This window comes from Solanum pennellii, chromosome 11 (assembly GCF_001406875.1).
Source record: "Solanum pennellii chromosome 11, SPENNV200".
Lineage (NCBI taxonomy): Eukaryota > Viridiplantae > Streptophyta > Magnoliopsida > Solanales > Solanaceae > Solanum > Solanum pennellii.
In genome coordinates, this window is record NC_028647.1 from 62,927,221 (window position 1) to 62,943,012 (window position 15,792).

Genomic DNA, 15,792 nt, shown 5'->3' on the forward strand with positions numbered 1-15,792 from the left:
ATATTAATCACTCCACGATATCGAAGATTATTTTTTTCAATCTACAAAAAATATTATTGTGGATATGCACCTATTTAATGAAAAATTATATTTTTTATATAAATTAAATTTTTATTAAGGATATATAGTAGATATTAACTCTTCTTCGAATACTTCATGTACCTATTTTTTCAAATTTAAAATTAATTTATTGAAAATTTTAATTCATATTTGCTAAATGTAAACAAAAATGTGGATGGAGATTTGAATTATTTTGTTAGGCTGCATTGCATTCTCATGGACATAAAGAATAAATAAATAGTAAAAGGATAAGATTAGATGATGTGAAATCATTTTTCTAATAATATAAAACATGAAAATATTTTTTTGTCTACCACTTTACATTGAATCTGACTTGAATTCTATTTTTTTTTTCAATTTAATATTATTACACACTCACAAACTAATTTTTAATAATATTTCATTTTTATTGAAAGTTTTTACTTGGTTATATGGAGTCTGAATTAATTTAAATTTATATTATATTAAATTAGAGATTTAAATTTTTTATGTAAATATATTTAAGAAGTTTATTTTATAGAATTTGAATTTTGAATTTCTTTTTTTTATTATATATATTTTGGAGCTTTAATTAGCTGAGTTTGTTTTTGTAAGATGTGTTAGAGGAAACAGCGCCGTATTAGTAAATTGAAATCAAAATTTCTAATTAAATATAAATAAGTCTTATATTTGTCTTATCACACGTGATTGCTGCTTAATTTATGGGGAAAAAAATATATATTTTTAAATTATTGGTATATAGTATTTTGTCATATTTTTAGGATATTGTTATCTCTGTCATCTAAAAATTAAAGCATATATACTCTTTATACTAACTGACATATGCGTCATAATTTTATCCACTAATCTATATTTATTAAATATCTAATCAATATATAAGATTGTGTTACGTGCTCCTATTTAGTGTTTCGTTAGAGTGAAGGACATATATGCTCTAGTTTTTGAACGGCATGAATTTCAATGTCTCAAAAGTACGATGGAAAATATCTGCATATTATTTACGATAATTTTAGGATGTATTTATTCCTTTTTCCTTTAATTTATCACACTAACAAGAGTTCATTTTTTTTTTATTTTAAACGTCTATCAAAATTCAGAAAATAATGTCCCTACCTCACAAGCAAGTAATATAATTTATGTATAACATTCTATCTTCTCTACATTTAAGTATTATACAATTAATATATTAATTTTAATATTTAATAATTTTAGAAATACAATATTATTTTAGAATGGAGAGAGTTGTTATTAGCATCCTAAATTGACATTGACTTGTACAATTGTAATTATTTAATTAAAACGAGTTTTAATTTATTGGAGAACAAAGCAAAGTTTGTATCGTATTCATTCATTTACGTAATCAATTTCTACTTTCCATAGTCCTTTAACTTCTTTTTTTTTTTTTAAGAAACTCAATTTTTTTCCCACATGATATGCTAATTGTTAAAATTTTTAATTTCGAAGATTTAAAATATGAAAAAGTGAAGATATGAAAAAATTAAAAGGCATTTACTATATATTTATAGATACATAATTTTTCTAAAATTTAAGTGAAATTTTTCATCGAAAGAAATTCGGGTGACTATTTTATTTCTACTTAGATTCGTTCGGTATATATGACAAGTTTTAAATATTTGAAGCAGCAATTCATATATCATCACTTGAAAGTAAAGTTATCTATAAACATCATCGTTTGTCGTTATTATAATCTCTATGTATGTATAGACTATCATAAATTATTATTATCATTTTATTATCATCATAATATTATTATTTTTCATCATAATTATCAATTGTCACCTCAACCATCTTTATTGATCATCATTATTAGTAGCTATTATATATCACAATTATTACCATCAATCAATATCATCATTATTTGCAGCTATTATATACCACAAGTAAAATAAACGAATTTGTTAGAAGTTCAATAACTTTATCAAACTTTATATATATATATATTAAGAAATTTATTATTCTTTAATTATTATTATATATTAACTTAAAAACATTATATAAAATTCATAAACTTCAAATCAAGATGAGTTACTCGGCCAAACACCCGCTCAAATTTTATTCACAATCACCCACCCACTATTTAATATTTTAAAATATTTTATTGATAGTATTATATTAATTGACAGCTTATGTTAAAATATATGTTTATTAATTTATAAATAACACTTTTTTATGTATCTCTATCTGAATTGACTATGATTAGGACGTTAATCGTGGTCAAAATTTTACATTTTAGTTGAATATAAAAATTGTGGATTATACTTTAATTTTCTTATTTGGTGACCTTGAAATAATTATGACAAGATTAGGTCAAATTCTAGGTGATCATATTATAATTAGTTAATTTCATATATTAATAGTTAAATTAATTAGGCTATGATTTATGCAACCAAACTTTCATCTAATTAAGCATTAATTAACTCTTTAAATATCAAAAGAGATCTTAAGAGGTTGAGATTTTTTTATTTAAATTTATTTTCTATACTTTTATCACAATTTAGGTTGGCAAAAAAAAAAAAACTTTAAACATTAATTTGTAATCTTGTTAATAGTATATACCTTCATGTTTTGCTATAAGTTAAATCAATTAAGCTATAACACGTTTTGTTAGAATTAACGTTCATTTTACGTTACACGTGCACCTGATATTTAATATTTAAAATTTGAATTCAAAAAGATCACGACTCTTATTAATAACATTTTGCTATACAAATAGAAATATATCCAAACAAATGACATCACTAAAATAAAAATTAGATTATAAAAATAATTTAATTTCTATCATAGTCAATTTTAAAAACGTAGTTGAAATTCCATTGACCGTTGACTAAACTAGGCTTGTTTTCTTCTTTCTTCTTGTTCAGTCCACCAACCTATTTTAATCACAAAATTTGATCACAAGTTATTAAAAATAATTTGTATTTTATTTTTAACAACAAAAAGCTCCTTTAAAATATATCTTGATAGCTAGAGAAAACACTATCAAATATTGAGGTAAAAAAAAAAAGAAGAAGAAATTAATAATCTCAAATTTAACGATACGTATATTATTGAATTAAGGGAAAAAGATCAAAAATATTCTTTAATTTTATTTTATTATAACTCTTACTGTTAAATTGAAGTTAATTTTACTCATGTCGTTAGTAATTTCTCCATATATACCCCTTCATTTGACTGAAAGCCCCAAATCAACTCAAATTAACCTAATTTTAATAGAAATTATTCGATTTCTCTTTTCAATTCATACCCGACCTACTAAATCAAATGAATCAATACGAAATTAAAACTCAAATCCATAGCCCCAAATCAACTCAAATAGAGTTGAAGAAGATGAAAGAATATTAGAGAGATGGGTTTGAGTTTTAGTTTGGTAATGATTCATTTGGTTTAGTGGGTCGGGTTTGGATTGAAAAGAGAAAATCGGATAACTTCTATTGAAACGGGTTAATTAGAGTTGATTTGGGACTTTCCGCCAAATGAAGGATATATATGATGAAATTAGCAACGATAGGGGTAAAATTAGCTTAAAATTAACGATAAGACATAATTAACCAATAAAACAAAATTGTTAGGTATTTTCGACCTTTTTCCCTTAAAATAATTAATTAGTCACGCGCATTTTCAATAAATAATGTGTCAATTTAAAATAATAAAAAATAAATTTACGTTCAGTAAATTGATCGTTATCAATAGACCCTTAGCCACATAATATTTTTCATATACATATATTAAATCTTAGATTTCTTTATGTTGTCGTAAGATTATTAACTTTGCATTTTATTTTAAAAAAAACCATAACTTGAAGTTTAAGAAAACATGCATAATAATAATGGGATCTTTTAGTATTTTTTTTTCTTTCAATAAAAGTTAATTTTTTATTTAATTATACGCGTAAATGTTGGCAAAATTAGTTATTATTATTATATTTTTTAGGAAACATAACAGAAAGTGTATTGCAATCAAAGTTTAACTAAAATAAACTATGAGGGTCTATTTGTACATAACAAAAAGTTATGTCGGTTAAATTGACGCGTCAAAGTACATAAAACGGCTCTGATTTTTATAATACAGAGAGGAAACAACCAACTTACGTGTAAGAAAGCGACTCGAAATTTGTCACACAATATCTTTCGAAAAATCGTTAGAAATATATCTGAACTTTTAACAAAATTAATAATATATTTTTAAAATATATAAGTGTTTACGTAAATATCATAGATATTGTATAACTATAAATAGTAACTTGCTCACTGGGAATTAGAGGTGTGCACTATTTCGATTAAATCAAAAAATCAAACCAAATCAAATCAAATTTTAATTTAGATTGGTTTTATGAATTCTTGGTTTGATTTTTGATTTATAATTTACTTTGTTTAATTTTTTGGTTTGATTTCGGATTTAGAAAAATAAAAATACATATATATAGATAACTACTTTTGTCGCTTTTTAGTTATTTTCATTATGATTTATGTGTAGACATCTATAATTAATATACTTTTAAGTATTGTGTTTTATGTTTTACTTGTGATCTATATTTAAAAGTATATTTAAGAAATTCGATATATATAAAAATTTTAAAATTGCAAATAGTTTTGTTATGTTTCTAATATTGATATAACCGATTAACCAAATCGAAAAAATTCAAACCAAAAAGAGGAAAACTAAACCAAATCAAATTTATTTTGGTTTGCATTGGGTTACACTTCTTTAAAATAAAAAATTGAAAAACCCAAACCGAATAGTATAAAATCGAACCGATAAATCAAATGCACACCCCTACTGAAAACTTTTATATCTTTAAAAATTAAAATAGACTATTAAACGGTGTAGGAATATGGAGTAATAGATTTTATCCAGAGTTTGAAATTGTTAGTGCAATTCGATCAACATTTGAATATATTTCAGATCTTTTTTCCGATGTCTTCACACCAAAATATATTATTTCATTTCATGTTCTGTGCAATAACTTGTAAATCACACGAGACATGTTACGCTAGATAATTCCAATTACAAGATGAATTTGATTAAAAATGTCCGTTAATAGTGAGAATCGATTCTGACATCGCTAATACTTTTTACTTGAAATAATAGTAATATATTCAATATAATTTTATTTGTGAAAAAATAATTAAAATAAAATAATAATTAATATATTCGTGTGAATGAATTGCCTAGTGATTAAGACAGGAGACAAGCTAGTAGCACAAAAATGTCAAAAGAGTGTTTAATGCTAACTCCATTTAATTTAAATTTTACTTTAATAAGTCTCATTTTAAGCTAAGCATTTTTTTTCTAATCATTCCAACTTCGAACTCATATTTGAAAAATTTATTTAAAAATAAATATTCATTATTATAATTTAATTAATATATATTTAAATAGTGTTTATATTTTGTCTATGATAAGGATCACAATGTGATCTAGTTGAAGTTATAATTGAACATCGTATTTATTTGGTTAAATTTTTAATATAACAGTAAACGTTTGATTTTTACTGTATATATATATTATTTATAAACAATAACATATAATAATAAAATTATTTATATAAATAATCTTACCATTTCTAGTTAAGTGATTACTAAAATTACTTGTTTGCCCATAATTATATGTATTCATCGCTAGAATATATGATTAAAATCTACTAATAAATTTAATAAATACGAATAAAAATGAACTGAAAAAATGTTAAATATTTTTTAAATATATATAACAAGAGTATATATAATAAGAAAAATATGGGAAGTTGCATGTTGATTGTTTTGTGTGTATTATATAAGGGGAGGGGGGGATCATTAAAGAGGCTTCGTGGCTTGAGATTTAGCAAGGCTGGCAAAAGGGGCAATGGCCATCCTCTTCTTCAAGGCTCTTCCCCTGCTTCTTCTTCTTTCTTTTACAGGTGACAACATGCCCTTTTTGGTGTTAAATCTTGTGGCTTTTTCATTAACTAGTTAAGGGGGTCTCTTTGCTTTTGTTTTCTTATGGGATTTTGTTGTTTTTGGGTGTGGGGTGGAGTTGGAATGATGTTTTAGTTGTAAAGATTCAATTTTTATCTGTTGGGGTTCTTGTTTAAGTTGGTGGGGGAACTAAAGTATTGTATTGCTTTGGGTTTTAATGGGTTGTCTTGGTTGTGTTCTCTTCTGGGATTTCTGTTTCTTGGTTGAGGTAGTTGGTTCTCCATTTTTAGTTGTAAAGATTCAATTTTTATGTGTGGGATTCTTGTTTAAGTTGGTGGGAACTATAGTATTGTATTTGCTTGGGCTTTAATGGTTTCTCTTGCTTTTCTTCTCTTCTGGGATTTCTGGTTCTTGGCTGAGGTAGTTGGTTTGGGGGTGGGAGGTGGGGGAGCTGGAACTGCCATTTTAGTTATAAAGATTCAATTTTTTTTGTGTGGATTCTTTTTTATGTTGGTGGGAACTATAGTATTGTATTGCTTGGCCTTTAATGGGGGATTTACTAACTTTTCTTCTGGGTTTTGTAGTTCTTGGATGAGGTAGTTGGTTGTTGTGGGGGGAGGGGGGAGAGAGAGAGAGCTGGAACTGCCATTTTAGATATAAAGATTCAATTTTTTTTGGTTGGTGGGAACTTATAGTATTGTATTGGGTTCTCTTGCTTCTTATCTCTTCTGGGATTTCTGGTTCTTGGTTGAGGTAGTTGGGGTAGGGTGGGGGTGGAACTGCCATTTTAGTTGCAAAGATTCAATTACCTGTTTTTTTGTTGTTTTCTTGAATTACTTGGGGTGAAGTGTTGTTCTGTCATCAGATTTAGTGAAGGTGGATCATCTTGGTGCTAATGAATAGAGTATGTTATTGTTTATTCTGTTCAATTTGTTGAAGCTGAAAACTGAAATTGTCAGTAGAACCTCATTAAGATGATTTATTGTAGTTCCCTTGTCTGTATTGTTCGTACTCTTCGAAAATGTTGCCGCATCGTATCTGTGTTGGATCCAACACACTTCCGTCGGTATTTTTGAAGAGTCCGAGCAACATAGCTCCCAGTTGGCGATTGTATCTTTTCCCTCAATTTATACATCAAACTTTCCTTATGGATAGGGTGTAGAAGTTTGAATTTTCGATTTTTTAGTTTAGTCATTTGTAATTTTCATTTTATGAGTATTGATTTGGGGGAAACAGAGTTTTGCTCAGATTTTCTGATTGTTAAATGATATTCCACAAAGTATTTATTGTTATTTCAATTGTTTGATCAGCTTTATTTGCAAGTACACTCAGCCTTGGAATTGGAATTAACTATGGCCAAATTGCAAACAATTTGCCAACACCCTCACGAGTCTCATTTCTCCTCAGATCACTCAATGTTACGAGAGTAAAACTCTATGACGCTGATCCAAACGTGTTAACCGCTTTCGCTAACACGAATGTTGAATTTGTTATTGGACTTGGGAATGAGTACCTACAAAGAATGTCTGATCCTCAACAAGCTCAGGCTTGGATTCAACAACATGTTCAACCTTACCATACTCAGACTAAAATCACTTGTATTACTGTTGGTAATGAGGTCTTGACGGGTACTGATACGCAGCTGAAGTCTTACCTCCTACCAGCAATGCAGGGTGTGTACCGTGCTCTTGTTAATCTTGGACTTAGTAATGAAATATATGTGGCACATCCCCACTCGGCAGGGATCTTGGGGAACTCTTTTCCGCCTTCTTCTGGTTCATTTCGACAAGATCTTAGTGAATACATTCATGGCATGCTCAATTTCCATGTTCAAACCAAGTCACCGTTCCTTATCAATTTCTATCCATTCTTTGCATACAAAGACAACCCTAACGAAGTTCCGCTTGATTATGTACTTTTCCAGCCTAACCAAGGTACGACTGACCCGATCACGAATTTGAAGTATGACAACATGTTGTATGCACAAATTGATGCAGTTTATTCAGCAATTAAGGCAATGGGCCACACAGACATTCCAGTTAAGGTTTCCGAAACTGGCTGGCCGTCAAAGGGAGACCCGAATGAGTTTGGAGCAACACCTGAAAATGCTGCACTATATAATGGTAATTTATTTCAGCGTATGCAGCAAAATCAAGGGACTCCAGCTAAGCCATCGGAGCCCATTGATGTTTACGTGTTTGCACTTTTTAACGAAAATTTAAAGCCTGGTCCAGCATCAGAGAGGAATTATGGTCTCTACTACCCTGATGGAACTCCAGTTTATAACATCGGGTTACGAGGATTTCTTCCACGTATGGACTATTCAGCTGCTAAGAAAAATGTAAGGAATCTGTCATTTCTTGTTCGTATGTCGACTATTACCTTATTTTCATCGGTTTCTATTAATTATTATAGTTGTGGTAACTCCAAAACTTGTTTTCAATATTATGCTGAAATGTTGAATCTTGCATATTTTTGCCTTCCTAACACTATCCTTTTATTTTTACAGGCCTTCTCTATTTCTGCTTTTGTTCTGCTTATGATGATTTTCTTGATACACTTCTGAACGCTGTACGATAGATAAAACATGGAGATTAGAGATGATTCAATTTTTTCAGGAACTTCCGCTGATATATATTAGACGGTAACAAGACTTCAAACCTCAAATTTCTCCTTATTTATGCTTTCGTTATTCCCTGAACATTCTTGAATTAGTGTAGTTTGTTAGGGGTGTTTGAGGCCATTAGTTTTCAAAGTATCTTATCCTCATTTTCCTTTAGTTTTTAATAGTTAGGAGCTCCTCCTGAAATCCACGTTCCTCGAACTTTCCAGAAGTGCTGCATCATTTTTGAAGAGTGTAAACAACGTAGCCTGAATTAACCATGATTAATAAACATGTGCGGCGTCGAAGTTATTTTCGTTAATTTGCATTTTTGTAAGTTAAAATCCCACCTTATGCAAGTTGTAATGGATTCTTGGGATTTTAATATTCCAGTGATGGTCAACTGTTAATCACCTACTTTCTGGGATACCTTCCATTGTATCATTTCTTTATTGAAGATATGGTAATGTGTCTCATCAGCCTTATCTTCCCACTAGCAATCATGCATATGAATCTCATTTTACAAAATTCCCATCATCTTCATGAAGACAAAAGTCCATATTGGCTTGTATATTGGTAAAGAAAGCCACCTTTTTGAGTCCCATCTATCAACAAATTCCGAATTATTTCCCTCAGTCCCAATTTAGGGGTCTTACTTCCGTTTTTGGTTTGTCCTGTTAAGAGTGTCTCTTTCTATATTTAGCAAGATTTTCCATTCCAACATTCTATGTATTAAGTTTAAGACCACAAGATTCATAAGTCGTTATTTATTTCTTAAAAACGCCGTGATAGATCAAACTAAGACACATAAATTGCAACGGAGGGAGTATTGTCAAGTGGAAAGCTCATTAGTAATTGTGTGTACTAGTGGAATCCTGTATCTGATTATGACTTCTTCTGCCTCTTTCTTTTTATCATTATTTTCGTAAGAATTTGTTGCATCAATCTGATGTGAAGCCATCAATATTGGTGTCACCTATCTGTCTTCTAGTCAATTCAAACTTGCATTTCTTTCAACCTCTACCTCCTTTTTTTCTTCTTTTCCCTATTTTATTAACATGTTCCTTATTCCACACTTGCACAAGTTTTGAAATGAAGATCCTCCCTATCTGATTTCGCCAAGTAGCTACAAAAGCGGTCCACATATTAATATAGATTTTTTATATAGTGGGGGTCGGAGCAAAAATATATGTGTTTTGTATGTTCTTTGATGTGGGATTGCTTGGTGCTTATTATGTTGCTTGGACTCTTCAAAAATGTTCAAAAATGTTAACGGGTGCGTGTCGAATCCTCCAAAGAACATAGGAGGATTCGACACAGATGCAACAACAATTCTGGAGAGTCCGAGTAACTTAAGATTTGTTATGTCAGGCTGTTTCCCCTGTGAATATAGTGTGTTTGTGGCTTTACTTTCTTGCTTTTTTTTTCGACGTAAGTCGGGAGGGGGGTTCGGGGCATATAAGGGAAAAGATCTTTTTTTAGATTTTTAATTTTTGGTTGCCTTGTAGATAAAAGTATGTGCTTATAGAGAACTGATCTGGCATGATGGAAATTTCTTGTTGGCAATTCTTGAAAAAGTTGAAACTTTAACATCATGGAGCCCATAGGATACCTTTTCTTATATCAGCAATTGCTTAAAATGTGTAGATGAAGTTTGACATTTTTCGCAACAAGAGTGTCTGGCTAATATTCCCACCGAGTTTGATTCCCTACTAGACTGGATAAACCTTCACCACATCTAGTTAGTTATATAGAAACGATACTTTCTACCGGGTGCAGAGACATGTGTTACACAGTGTCACTCAGTCATTATCGAACCGACTCCAAAATCCCACTAGAGCTCCTTCTGCATCTTTTATAGGCCATGAACTAGGTCTGAATCATTCTCGTATTATTAAGAAGTGATTGACTATTGATTCTTCCGTAGGGAAGATCTAGTCTATAATTATCTCCTTTGATCGAAGCTCTATGTCATGATCTTCTTGACACAACTGGGCAAGAACATGTTGTTTACAGAGGTCCTATAACATTGTGTCATATCATTGATACAAAATAAAGTTTGTCTTTGAATGTTTCTAGACACACCGCGCCTTCTACAAGACGTGTAGTGAACTAGTGAATCGCGATACGAAAAACAGTAGAAGTTCAACACATTTGACTAATCTTTGACAACTAAACTTTCAAATTTGGCTGCTGAAATGTGTGATTCTTGTTATACTTTTCTGCAGATAATGATGTGGTTTCTTAGTCTTGATACAATTAATCTAATAACTTGTTGATTATTATTATTTTTCGCAGGTACTCGTAGACGACACAGTTTTTATTATTTTCTGTTTCACATTTTGCTAACTTTGCTGGAAAAATTTGCTTATTGGAGATGATCAATAGAGACATTGTGTATTCATACCAAAAAAAAAGAAGAAAAAAAACATAGAATTTATAGAGACTCAGAAAAAAAAAAGTAGTTTGTTTAACTACTTTTATTAGTTGAATAGTTGATTCATTTTACAAAATTTTTAATAATAAGAACAGAAATGTATTTGTCTGGCAATAGTTGTCATCCCATTATTATTATTTGAATTATAATAAGGGAAATATTATTGTGCTGATGTATATGATTGATTATGACTTATATTTGCTGTTTTTTAATCAACTTGTAGTAGTTGTAACTTGTAAGCTTGTAGGGCTACTTGTGATTCTAAAATGTTCGTTAAATTTATCGAGAGTCAATTTAATTAATTTTAAAAATAATTTTTAACAATATATTGTTTGTTCAAAATTGAGTTAAGTTCAATTATCTAAATTGTTATAACTTTATTTTTTTGATTTAATTTTAAAATTTTCTTATAATGACTTGTTAATTAATTAGGTGTTTCAATAATACTTCTTTTATCACAAATTGGTTCTCTTGATTTTAAAAAGAAATGATTTGTTTTTTCAAAGTGTTTCTTGTTTTAGAAATTTAAGACAAGATTAATTATTTTTATGCATTTTATTTTTCGTAGTTATTTTTTTCATTTCTATTTATATGTAATTATTTTAAATTTTGTGTCTTTAAAGAAATTATGCATTGTATCTTTATTTAGTTTTTTTTTTCAAGTTAAGTTTTCAATAAACAAACTTAATTACTTTATTTTAATTAATTAAATTAGTTAATGAACATGAATTAATTATTTAATTTTCTTATGTTGATGAAATTTAAGACTAATAACTCTCAAAAGTAAAATATGAAGAATATTGTTATTTATGTATCATTTTTTGAAATGACAAGTATTAAGAAATATTTATTTTTAGTTAGGACGATATATAAATATGAACAGATGAAGTAATGTCTTTTAAAGTCATAAACATCTCAAAATTTTAAATTAGTATTTAGTGATGAGAGATACAAGATATAAATATTTCAATGGAACACTTCGACTCTTATAAATAATAGTATCAATTAGACGCTATTAAATCAAATTTGAATTTTTATTTTTTACATGTGTTAAAATTTTAATTTATGAATTTTAAATTTTTTAAATTGGTAGATTATTAAATTTATAATCTACCAAATTTGAATTTTTATTTTTTACATGTGTTAAAATTTTAATTTATGAATTTTAAATTTTTTAAATTGGTAGATTATTTAGTGATGAGAGATACAAGATATAAATATTTCAGTGGAACACTTCGACTCTTATAAATAATAGTATCAATTAGACGCTATTAAATCAAATTTGGATTTTTATTTTTTACATGTGTTAAAATTTTAATTTATGAATTTTGAATTTTTTAAGTGTGGGTGGATTTTTAAATTTATAATTTCTATATATTCAATAACTTTTTAAGAGAAATTAAAATTAAAGTTACATGAAATGCAATCGAAATTATAATCAATAAGCTAGCTCCGCCCTTGCTTGTTAACCTTGATCATCGTAATAACTAATTACGAAAGAAATTTGTTAAAAACCTATTAATCTGGTAATGAAAGTAAAGTCGATTATAATTTAAATGTCTAAATAAAATATTTCGATAAATTTAGGACTAACCATGTATTAAGCCATTTAATAATCATCTCTGTAAGATTCAATTTCTTTGAGCTGCCATTGCAGTGTCACTTTGGGGGAGAAGATGGATCGGTCGAAACAAGTAGATCCTAATGGCTTAGAAGCTTCACTCATTCAAATCATCAACTCCCACCATTCTTCATCTCTCAAGCTCCGTGAATCCACCGGTCAGTAACTAATACATAAATCCATTTCAATTCAATGTTTGTTTTTTTTGAGCATTTGGTTTGTGGGTTTCTCGAAATTTTTCGCAATGGGTTTCTGGATTTCTCGAATTTTACAAAATTGGGTTGTGGGTTTCTGTAATTTTTCGAATTGAGTTTCTAGGTTTTTTGAATTTTGCAAAAGTGGGTTGTGATTTTCTCGAATTTTGCAAAAGTGGGTTGTGATTTTCTCGGATTTTACGAATTGGGTTATGGAATTCTTGGAATTTTACGAATTGGGTAGTGGGTTTCTTGAATTTTACGAATTGGGTTGTGGGGTTGCTGGAATTTGACAAAATTGGGTTGTGGGTATTTTGAATTTTGATTCAGAGAAGGCGAAGAAGGATGGGATTCGTAATGCAAGGCGGGTTTCGGAGCTGCTGGTGGATTCAGTGAACAGAGAAGTACAAGAAGCTTTTGTAATGGAAAAGAGGATTGAAATGGAAATTCGTGCTTTAACTGCAAGCATTTTTCGATTTGGAAAGCAAACTGATCAATGGCTTGCTGCTTCACACTCTATCAATACTGCAATTAAGGTCAGTCGATGTTGCTAGCTATTTGTGTTTATGTTTATTCAAGATAGATTTTTTCTGATGAGTGTGTAGCTTTTAGGCTCTAATATCCAGCTAAAATAGATATCACCTTGACTAAGTTCCGCTGAGTAGAAAACTGAAAAAGCTAGGTGATTTCTTTCCGTTTGTGTATGTTTTGATGGACAAAGTTAGTTGGTAGTTGGCCTCGTATGAGGTAGCAAGATGTGCACAAGTTGATTCAGATATCACAGTTTCAGCTTGTTTTTGTAGAACTAGGAAGTTCAATTATAAAGCACGAGCCTCATCGTAGACTGTTGGATCGACTTTTAAACCTTTATCCTGAGGTTGTTACGAATATGAAGCATGAGTTTGTTCTGGTGTTTCAAGAACTGTCTTGATCATTTTGATCTGATTCTCAGAGCAAAATGCCTTGAACTCTTGACTATCATACTCTCCTCCATTGTCAGACTTCAGATAGTGAGTGTGTTTCACCTTACGCAGTTGAGATATTATTCATACATACGGAACTCTTGACTATCATACTCTCCTCCATTGTCAGACTTGAGATAGTGAGTGTGTTTCACCTTATGCAGTTGAGATATTATTCATACATACGATACTATCACATGCACTATTCACATAAAAGAAAAAAGGTAAATGTCAGAACGCAAAGTCCAAAAGAAAGAAAACGGATACATAATTTGGGTGCGTGCATAAATTTTCCTTTTGCATATTCATCTCTTCAGAGGAAATTTACAGCTGATCTCTTTGCCTATAAATAGGCATCCCCCACTCCAGTTGAACATTATCCCTTCAACATTCTCTTCTTTTGATAATAAAGTTATTCTATGTGTGGCCTTGGAGTAGGCAAAAATGGTCGAACCACATAGTAAGAAAAAAGAGATGAGATGATTTACAACTTAGGAAGGGGATGCCTTCTATAGGCAGAGAAATCGACTGAAAATTTCCTCTAGAATATGAACATACAAGATGGAAGTTTAGGTAGCTAATTAACTTGACTATTAAGATTCTCCCGGGTATTAGATTTTCCTACGATTGAACTTAGGCGAGTTATAGTTAATCCCAACTGAAAAGGAATCTTTGAGCAAACGGTCTCCACTAGTGGAGTCATCTCCCTGCGACTTGTAGGGCACATATTCAAGCTGTGGAATCAACCATTAACATTTGCATCAGAGTAGGTTGCCTACCTCATACCCCTTAAGGTGGACCTTTTCCCGGATACTGCGTAAATGCACGGTGCTTTGTGCAGCGACTTGTAACATTTTTTAATAGCCGACCATTACTAGATGAGGCTGAGTCGTACTTGTTCCTATAGGACATGCTTCTATGCAGTGGAAACTGTTTTTTTCTCCGTATTGACAGTTCATCTAACGTTATCCAATCTTGTAGAGGCATAGATGATATTAGTCGTTTCTACATTGTTGATATATGTAGCTTCAATATTTTATTTTATTTTTGGCACAGGAAATTGGAGACTTTGAGAATTGGATGAAGACTATGGAGTTTGATTGTAAAAGTATTAATGCTGCAATCTGCAATATTCACCAAGAATGACATTTGAACCTGAATTATCATAGGCCTGTGATTAGTATATGGTTTATATCATGTTATTTGAACTCTTTGGCAGAGTGTACAGAATATTCTTTTTGCATGAATGACAATGAAATTACATTTATTTCTGTACAACAACTTGTGTACTTGTTCTTTTATGTTGTGTAAAATCTTTGAAAACCTTGTAAAAAAATTTAATTGATTGGTTCTTTCGATCGACATATAACTCTCATACACTATGTAGGAGGTCACTCATAACTTGTGTCGATGCTCTTTGGTATACTGCACTTTTTTTTTCCTTTTGGTTTTACTCAAACCGAAGCTATTGTAACATTATTCATGAGCTATTACACATTCTTTCAAGGGTGATTACGTTTTTTACACGAAAAAAACATCTACTTTCGTCTTATATTCCATAAATCCACGAGAACAAGCTCTAAGAAGATAGAAGATTTCATCCATCAAGCGGAACTTAAAAAGAGGTAGTAAAAATCAAGACTCATACGAATATCTAGGGGTGACAATTTCAGTCCATATTAATGAAATGAGTTCTTTTTGTCGATATTTAATAATTTGGATCACTCTCATTTTAATTGGTTAAATATGGGCGCTCAAGCTATTTTAAAAGTCTCTACAAATATGGTCAAAGTGGCTCCATAGCTAAGACCTTAATCGACGTTCATAAAAATTTTTGGGAAAAATGAACGTCGGAATTCTGAATCACCGAAGAAGATGATGAACGATAGCACACGAAAATCAATAAAATGAGAAATTTACCTGCTTTGGGGTTCATTTGACCTTGTAAATGGGATGTTTTGGCCGTCAGGGCCAACTGACTCTATAGCTAAGGTCTTAAAA

At 30.0% G+C, this 15,792-nt stretch overlaps 2 protein-coding genes across 3 annotated transcripts; both read left to right on the forward strand.

The window, feature by feature from the left end:
• Positions 1-5,824: 5,824 nt before the first annotated feature.
• On the forward strand, positions 5,825-11,209 carry LOC107004878 (glucan endo-1,3-beta-glucosidase 14). Of its 2 annotated transcripts, none has more exons than XM_027912959.1 (4): positions 5,825-5,977; positions 7,383-8,316; positions 8,485-8,619; positions 10,876-11,209. In XM_027912959.1, exons 1-3 carry the CDS (start codon positions 5,829-5,831, stop codon positions 8,539-8,541), a joined length of 1,140 nt encoding a protein of 379 aa, XP_027768760.1. In that variant the 5' UTR covers positions 5,825-5,828; the 3' UTR covers positions 8,542-8,619; positions 10,876-11,209. The 2 variants fall into 2 exon arrangements, with proteins under 2 accessions (XP_027768760.1, XP_015058762.1); XM_015203276.2 differs by having other exon boundaries at positions 7,286-8,316; positions 10,876-11,188.
• A 1,230-nt stretch (positions 11,210-12,439) lies between these two features.
• On the forward strand, positions 12,440-15,069 carry LOC107004879 (biogenesis of lysosome-related organelles complex 1 subunit 1). Its single transcript, XM_015203277.2, has 3 exons — positions 12,440-12,793; positions 13,160-13,365; positions 14,848-15,069. The coding sequence occupies exons 1-3, from the start codon at positions 12,691-12,693 to the stop codon at positions 14,935-14,937; spliced, it is 399 nt and encodes a 132-aa protein (XP_015058763.1). The 5' UTR covers positions 12,440-12,690; the 3' UTR covers positions 14,938-15,069.
• Positions 15,070-15,792: the final 723 nt, after the last annotated feature.

Excerpts from the sequence above, each read along its gene's own strand:
- LOC107004878 (XM_015203276.2), top strand. The coding sequence starts at position 5,923 with ATGGCCATCCTCTTCTTCAAGGCTCTTCCCCTGCTTCTTCTTCTTTCT. Across the intron at positions 5,978-7,285 it reads TCTTCTTCTTTCTTTTACAG|CTTTATTTGCAAGTACACTC; the intron begins GTGACAACATGC and ends TTGTTTGATCAG. Across the intron at positions 8,317-8,484 it reads ATTCAGCTGCTAAGAAAAAT|GCCTTCTCTATTTCTGCTTT; the intron begins GTAAGGAATCTG and ends TTATTTTTACAG.
- LOC107004879 (XM_015203277.2), top strand. The coding sequence starts at position 12,691 with ATGGATCGGTCGAAACAAGTAGATCCTAATGGCTTAGAAGCTTCACTC. Across the intron at positions 12,794-13,159 it reads CAAGCTCCGTGAATCCACCG|AGAAGGCGAAGAAGGATGGG; the intron begins GTCAGTAACTAA and ends ATTTTGATTCAG. Across the intron at positions 13,366-14,847 it reads CTATCAATACTGCAATTAAG|GAAATTGGAGACTTTGAGAA; the intron begins GTCAGTCGATGT and ends TTTTTGGCACAG.